The following is a 6,956-nucleotide window of genomic DNA, read 5'->3' on the forward strand; positions in this document are numbered from 1 at the left end:
TCTCTCTCTCTCTCTCTCTCTCTCTCTCTCACACACACACACACACACACATACACACACACACAGATGCAAAACAGAAAAAAGAAGCTGAAAGCCCAGCACTGCGGCAGCAGGATCAAAAGCTCAGAGTCAGCCAGGGCTGTATGATGAGACCTTGTCTCAAAAACAGTAAACAGAATACATTTTTTTTTCTTGAGATTCTTTTATATTAATGGGTAATATCTGTCTTGGGCTTCCTGTGTATGTGTTTATGAGGAGTTTGTACACAGATGGTTTGGGAATGTGAAGGTTTTACAGTTTGGGAGCAAAAACATGTATTTTATGCTGCTGCTGCTTCTCCTTCCTTTTTTCTTCTTTCTCTTCCTCCCTCCTTAAATCTTCCTTGCTCTTCTTTCCTCCTCCTTCTCCATACACACAGTGTCTATGAAATTTTGAGAGGAGCTTCTTTCTCCTCCTCCTCCTCCTCCTTTCTTCTTATTCTTTAGTGTATATGAGTATACTGTAGCTGTCTTCAGACACACCAGAAGAGGGCATCAGAATCTATTACAGATGGTTGTGAGCTACCATGTGGTTGCTGGGAATTGAACTCAGGACCTCTGGAAGACAACCAGTGCTCTTAACTGCTGAGCTATCTCTCTCTCCAGCTCTGAGAGTTTCTTCTAAACAGACCAAGGAACCCTCATGTCTCAAGGACAACATGATGAGACTTACTCTAAAAGCTGGTGTTCTTCATGTAAGTAGCTAGAAGACTTTTTTTTTCTTTTTCTTTTTTCTTTTTTTTTTCCTTTGTTTTTTTGAGACAGGGTTTTTCTGTGTAGCCTTGGCTGTCCTGGAACTCACTCTGTAGACTAGGCTGGCCTTGAACTCAGAAATCTGCCTGCCTCTGTCTCCCAAGGATTAAAGGCGTGCGCCACCACTGCCTGGCTTGCTAGAAGACTTTTATCAGCAAGTGCTTTCTGTCATTTATCTACTTACAGAAAATGAGTACTTGTTTGAAGCTCTTTTTTTTTTAAGATTTATTTTATTTATTTTATGTGTATGAGTACACTGTAGCTGTACAGATGGCCATGAGCCATCATGTGTGTGGCTGCTGGGAATTGAACTCAGGACCTCTGCCAGCCCCGCTTCCTCCAGCCCTGCTCGCTCTGGTGTAATTCACTGTAGCTGTCTTCAGACGCACCAGAAGAGGGCGTCAGGTCTCATTACGGGTGGTTGTGAGCCACCATGTAGTTGCTGGGATCTGAACTCAGGACCTTCGGAAGAGCAGTCAGTGCTCTTACTCACTGAGCCATCTTGCCAGCCCTGAAGCTCTTTCTTTTTTGGGGCTTGCTAACTAGAGTAGCTCAAATCAGGTGACTTCCAATCAATATACAATGTATAATCAATATACAATCAATATACAATGTATAATCAATGTATAACTATCACTGCAAGTTAACCAGATAAAACATTGCTTTTTGTACCAGCCACTAGCTGGGGTTTATTCAGTCTTGGTGGAATTTAACTCAAAGCAGGGAGATGTTAAGGCTTTACTGAGTAGCTCCCAATCTGCCAACTTTTGTAGGTAAGACTCAGCCTATGGTGTGATAAAGAGAAATACCATAGGGTATATTACGTGTTTTCTTTTATTTTCTGTGTGTGTACATTTCTCTGTATGTGTAAGTACACATGTGTAGAGGCCATAGATCAACCTTATGTGGTGTTCCTCGTGATGACCATCTGCCAGGGATCCTCCTATCTTTAGTGATGGGGTATCAGTCTGCTACTACACCCTGGATTTTATATAGGTTCTGAGAATCTAACTTGAGTCCTTATGTTTGACTTCAACAGCAAGCATTTTTTGGACTGAATTCTCTTCCCAGCCCACAATAAAAAGTGTGTGTGTGTGTGTGTGTGTGTGTGTGTGTGTGTGTGAGAGAGAGAGAGAGAGAGAGAGAGAGAGAGAGAGAGAGAAAATGTGTGAGCGAGCGCATGAGCATGAGAGAGAGCAAGCGTGCAAGCACATGTGGAAGTCAGAGGACAATTTTCAGAAGTCATTTTTCTCCATGGTTTCTGGGGATCCAGCTGGTCCTTAGGCTTGTTCTGCAAACACATTTACTCTCTGACCCATCTTGCCAATCTATAATGTGTATTTTTTTCAGAGTAAGTTTACTGGTTTAGTGTGTTTTGTATATACTGCTCTAAAAAGTATGTTTACACATTTTATATTGTTCATAAGTCTGAGTTACATTGTCTCAGATTTGTAATATGACCCATGGCCATTTTAAAACATATCCCTGATTTTTAAATGACCTTGGGAAATCAAGTGTCCAATGCACACACAGTTTAGATTAATTTTCTTAGCAGTATGGTTTTGCTGCCAGTGCTTTGTAGAATAAATATCCTTATTTATATGTTAGATATTGCTGTGAGTGGCATTTATAAAGGATTAAAGGTCTTAAACCTAGTGTCTTGGATGCATAAAATGTGTCTTCAAGGAAATGTCCAAGAGAGTGTTGTAAAATTTTGTGTAATTGATATAATTCCATGAAAACATATTTCACAATCTTGTTTCCATTGAATTGTTTGTTTTGAGAAAGTAAAAGTGTCACATGAGCAGAGGCGGCCTAGAGAGTACCAGTCTTGGGACACCACTTTCTTTGGTTTTTTGTTTGTTTGTTTGTTTTTTTGTTTTGTTTTGTTTTGTTTTTGTTTTTCGAGACAGGGTTTCTCTGTGTAGCCCTGGCTGTCCTGGAACTCACTGTATAGACCAGGCTGGCCTCGAACTCAGAAATCTACCTGTCTCTGCCTCCCAAGTGCTGGGATTTAATGCCTGCACCTTCACCGCCCGGTGATCCTCCTGTCTTTACCTTCTCCTGCAGGCTAGGAAGCAGCTGTGCAAGTGACCATGCACAGCTTTTGATGAGGGTGCTCGAGATGCAAATGGACGTCCTTATGCTTACCAGCTGGCACTCTTACCCATTGAGCCTCAGCCTAGATTAGTTTTTCTTAAAGCAGATCTTTATGTGTATATGCACATCTTTACTTTTCTGTGTATGTATCATGTGCATGCAGTGCCTGCAGAGGCCAGAAGATGTTGAATCTCCTGGAACTGGAGTTAAAAGCAATTGTGATACATTTTGTATGAGCACTGGGAACTGACCCTGGGTCTTCTGTAAGAACAAGCAAGTGCTCTTAACTGCTAAACCCTATCGTTATCTCTGATTGCAGATTTTTTTTTTAATGTGTGTTTGCACATCTGTATCTTGGTTTGCCAATTGTGTGCAGGCCAGAGAGGGCATCAGCTCTCCTGGTCCTAGAGTTACCGAGAGTTATACGCCACCTGTCGTGAATGCTGGAAAACTTGGGTCCTCTGGGAGAGCAGTATGAGCCTGAGCCATTTTCTACATCCCCCTTAAAGTATAATTTTTGAGATTAGCACTAACTCCTCAGATTACTTTGTCAGGGACACCACAGTCCATTGTGTAGAATATTTGATCACATTGTGAACCCCAAGATTGTGTTGTTTCCTAAAAAAAACAAAACAAAACAAAACAAAAACCTGTTTCTTTCTAGTTGTGGTGTAGCTCAGCCTTAGCACACATCTTTAATCCCTCTGCCTGGAATATAGACACACCGTTAGTACACGCCTTTAATCCCCAAAAATGAAGGTAAAGTTAGTTTGTAGAAGGAAGCACCCATGTTTGAAAGTGACGTCTAATTGAGTAGCAGACAAAGTGACAAATTGAAAAATATTTGACAGAGTAGGATATACCTGACTCTCACAAGAACCGAAAGGAAAAGGAAGCTACTTAAGAGAAGCAGCACAGAGAGAGAGAAGAAGGCAGTTTCATTGGGGCAGTTGTATAGAGGCAGGTTGCAGAGAGAACAAGCCAGACACAGGTCAAGACAGAAGGAGCTGGAGAATGAGAAGGAGCAAGAAGGTTGGAACAGATTGTCAGAGTTAGTTTGAGGCCAGATAGAGAAAAAGTCAGAGGCCAAGAGAGAAGTCAGATTGTCTGAGTGGAGAGGAGTTTTAGCCAGAAGAGTTGAGTTTAATTAGCCAGCCAGAGTTCAGAAAGAAATAGGAAGGAGTGAGCTTTTTCAATAAGTCTCAGAGGCTGAAAACATTCTAGGCACTGATTAGATTGTATGGAGGCTAGTCCATTGCAGGACTAGACCTAGGTTAGCAGATGGAGGCAGTAAACCTTGGAGATGACAATTATTACAGGAGAATAAAAGTTACTTTTTAGTCCATGCCCAGTCTAACTAGGTTTTTTGAAGTTGCTTGGTTGGTTAGTTAGTTTTTTTGAGGTAAGCTTTCTCTGTGTAGCTGTGCCTGTCCTGGAACTCACTCTGTGGGCCAGGTTGTCAAGCTCAGTGATCTGCCTGACTCTGCCTCCTGAGCATTGTGACTAAAGGCATACACCACCATATCCGGCTTAACTAGGTGTTTTAAACAGAAATCAATTCCAAAATGTTTGTCTAGTTGCTAGACTTTAGATATTTATTTCTCCTGGTAGATTTTTTTCTTGTAGTGTGCAGTGTAACAAGGCTAAAGTTATGTGGTTCTCCATATACTATGAAAGTATTGTATATGATCATCAGAAAATTTTCAGTTCCCCATTGGGTGCTTGGAAGTTATTAATTTAAAAATAAGTATCTTGCAGAGTATCACATGTTCCTCTTGTTCTTGTCTGAGTACGAGTACAGAAGCATTTGATGACCATCCTCATGTACTCACTGACTTTGGGGGCTTTTATTTTTATAGGATTAATTTCTAATGTTTATGTAAGACAGAAGAAAAGGATGTCATTCCGTAAAGGTATGCGCTCCCCTTCCCTCTTCCCTTCCCCTCTCTCTAAATTCTGTTGTTTTATATTACCGAGGCCAAAAGCTGAATACAGTTGTCTCTGTTTCAGTAAACATCATCATCTGGGTCCTGGCTGCTGTCCTCTTCTTACTGGTTTTGCACCATAACTTCCTCAGCTTGAGCAGTTTGTTGAAGAATGAAGTTTCAGGTATGGGAGGGAGCCTTTACTTTACTAACCCTGTATACTGTCCATTGTTAAGGACCTGGAGGCCCCCGGACCCCACATCCTAAGTTTTATCACTATCCTCTTGCTCTTTCAAAGACTCAGGAAAGTAGAGAGACCAAACACACACACACACACACACACACACACACACACACAGAGCAGTTTGACCTCAGCAGATGGAGCAGAGTGGAAAGGGTTGTCTGAAAAAGGAGGAAGGGAATACTTGGAGCTTATAGAGGAGGTCTGGGATGGGAAGTTAATGCAAAATCAGGACCTAAGCTTAGAAGCATATGTGTGTGTGTGTGTGTGTGTGTGTGTGTGTGTGTGTGTGTGTGTGTATGTGTGAGAGGCCCTAAAAACTGTCTGTAGGCTGTCATCTGCTTGCATTTCATCAGGTCAGAGCTTTAAAAGGTGGCTATAGGCATGTGTCCCTGGTATTTGATGCTTGCCTTTGTCACTACAAGGTGTCAATATGGTGACTTTGTTTTAACTGTTACTTTCTTTCAACTTAGCAATCACATCAGTAGGACTTTTGTAATACAACATAAATTATAAAGTCTTATCAGCTGATCAAAAATTTTTATTGTATATAACATTGCAATTATTTAGTTCATGTGACTCCCTCTGGTATTGAGGCATATTTGAGGCTTCAGGGTGTTAAGTATCTTACTGCTTGAGCTGGCTTCAAAGTCAATCTATAATTTAGGCTGTCCTTGAATTCTTGATCCTCATGCCTCAGCCTCCATAGTGATGGTACTACAGGTGTGAACCACAATGTCCTTGTTTTTAAAAATCACTTTTGAGGATAGATGTGACAATACACCACAGAAATCCTAGCAGCTGGGAAACTGAGGCAAGGCAAGAGAATCATTAATCTGAGGCCAGTATAGACTATAGCAAGACTTTGTTTAAAACAGTACCCCCCGGCCCCTGACACACACCTCTAGTGGGTAGTAATCCAATAAACAGTGTATATCATGACATACCTCCCATGCACAATATACATACCACATATACATATGCAGTAATAAGTAAAGTTAGGAGAAAAAGTTTAAGTCACCTTTGGTTACATACCAAGTCAAGGTCAGTCTGAGATACATAAGGAAGGAGAGCCAGATTTAGCTAGTGTGTGGAGGCTAAGATGGAGTCATTTAGTCAGTATTAGTTGAATAAGTTATTTCATTGACCCAAGAAACTACTTTAAAAATTTTGACTGGTATGTTCTAGTCCTTTTCTCACTATGTATATTTTTCTATATATTTGAGATTATGCTAAACTTCATATGATAAAAATTTCCATGTGATTTCTATCATAAGCATAACAAATTTCATATATGCAATTAAGACTTTTTTTTACATTTATTTGTATATATACCTTTAATGCTATAAGTTTATGTGTTTTCTTAATAACTTTCAATTTTAGATGGCAATCCCACAGAAAAAACTGACTCTCATGTAGCATATAACATAGACATAGATGTTTATCTGGTTGGAACTTATATGTTGTATTTATTGTTATAATCTCAGTGCTGGGCATTATTTATCATATAATAATTCTTCAGTGTTCATTGCTGACTGAATGAGTATGCAGCTATTCCTCTATGGCTGGAGGATCCAAATCTTCAAATGCTGTGTCTGTTATACAAAATCTCATAGGAAAAACTTGCATATAACTTGTACTCATCTTACTATATTCTATAAAGCATTTCTAGATTGCATATAATATCTTATATAGCATAAATCCTTGTATTATTTAGGCCCTAATGATAAAAATCATCATTCTGCATTTTTAGTAATTTCTTTCTATGTGGAAATCATAATTTTGGAGGTCCCACTGTATCATAAAAGTCAAGAAGGATGGTTTTACAGAGTAATACCACAGTTATGTATTAAATTTCCTTTTTAAATTTAATTTTCTTTTCTTTTTTTTTTTTTTTTT

At 39.6% G+C, this 6,956-nt stretch overlaps 1 protein-coding gene across 5 annotated transcripts in view; it reads left to right on the forward strand.

Annotated features, from left to right (window-relative positions):
* The window catches only part of Glt8d1 (glycosyltransferase 8 domain containing 1), a 14,619-nt gene that overhangs the window by 2,611 nt on the left and 5,052 nt on the right, over positions 1 to 6,956 (forward strand). For 3 of the 5 annotated variants that reach the window (XM_031361712.1, XM_031361709.1, XM_031361710.1), the window contains exons 2-4: positions 645 to 733; positions 4,751 to 4,804; positions 4,902 to 5,000. In XM_031361712.1, coding sequence (XP_031217572.1) covers positions 4,789 to 4,804; positions 4,902 to 5,000 — 115 coding nt within the window. In that variant the 5' untranslated portion in view covers positions 645 to 733; positions 4,751 to 4,788. The remainder of the gene's footprint in view (positions 1 to 644; positions 734 to 4,750; positions 4,805 to 4,901; positions 5,001 to 6,956) is intronic. The other 2 variants (XM_031361711.1, XM_031361713.1) reach the window with 1 other exon arrangement.

This window comes from Mastomys coucha, unplaced genomic scaffold, assembly GCF_008632895.1.
Source record: "Mastomys coucha isolate ucsf_1 unplaced genomic scaffold, UCSF_Mcou_1 pScaffold9, whole genome shotgun sequence".
NCBI lineage: Eukaryota > Metazoa > Chordata > Mammalia > Rodentia > Muridae > Mastomys > Mastomys coucha.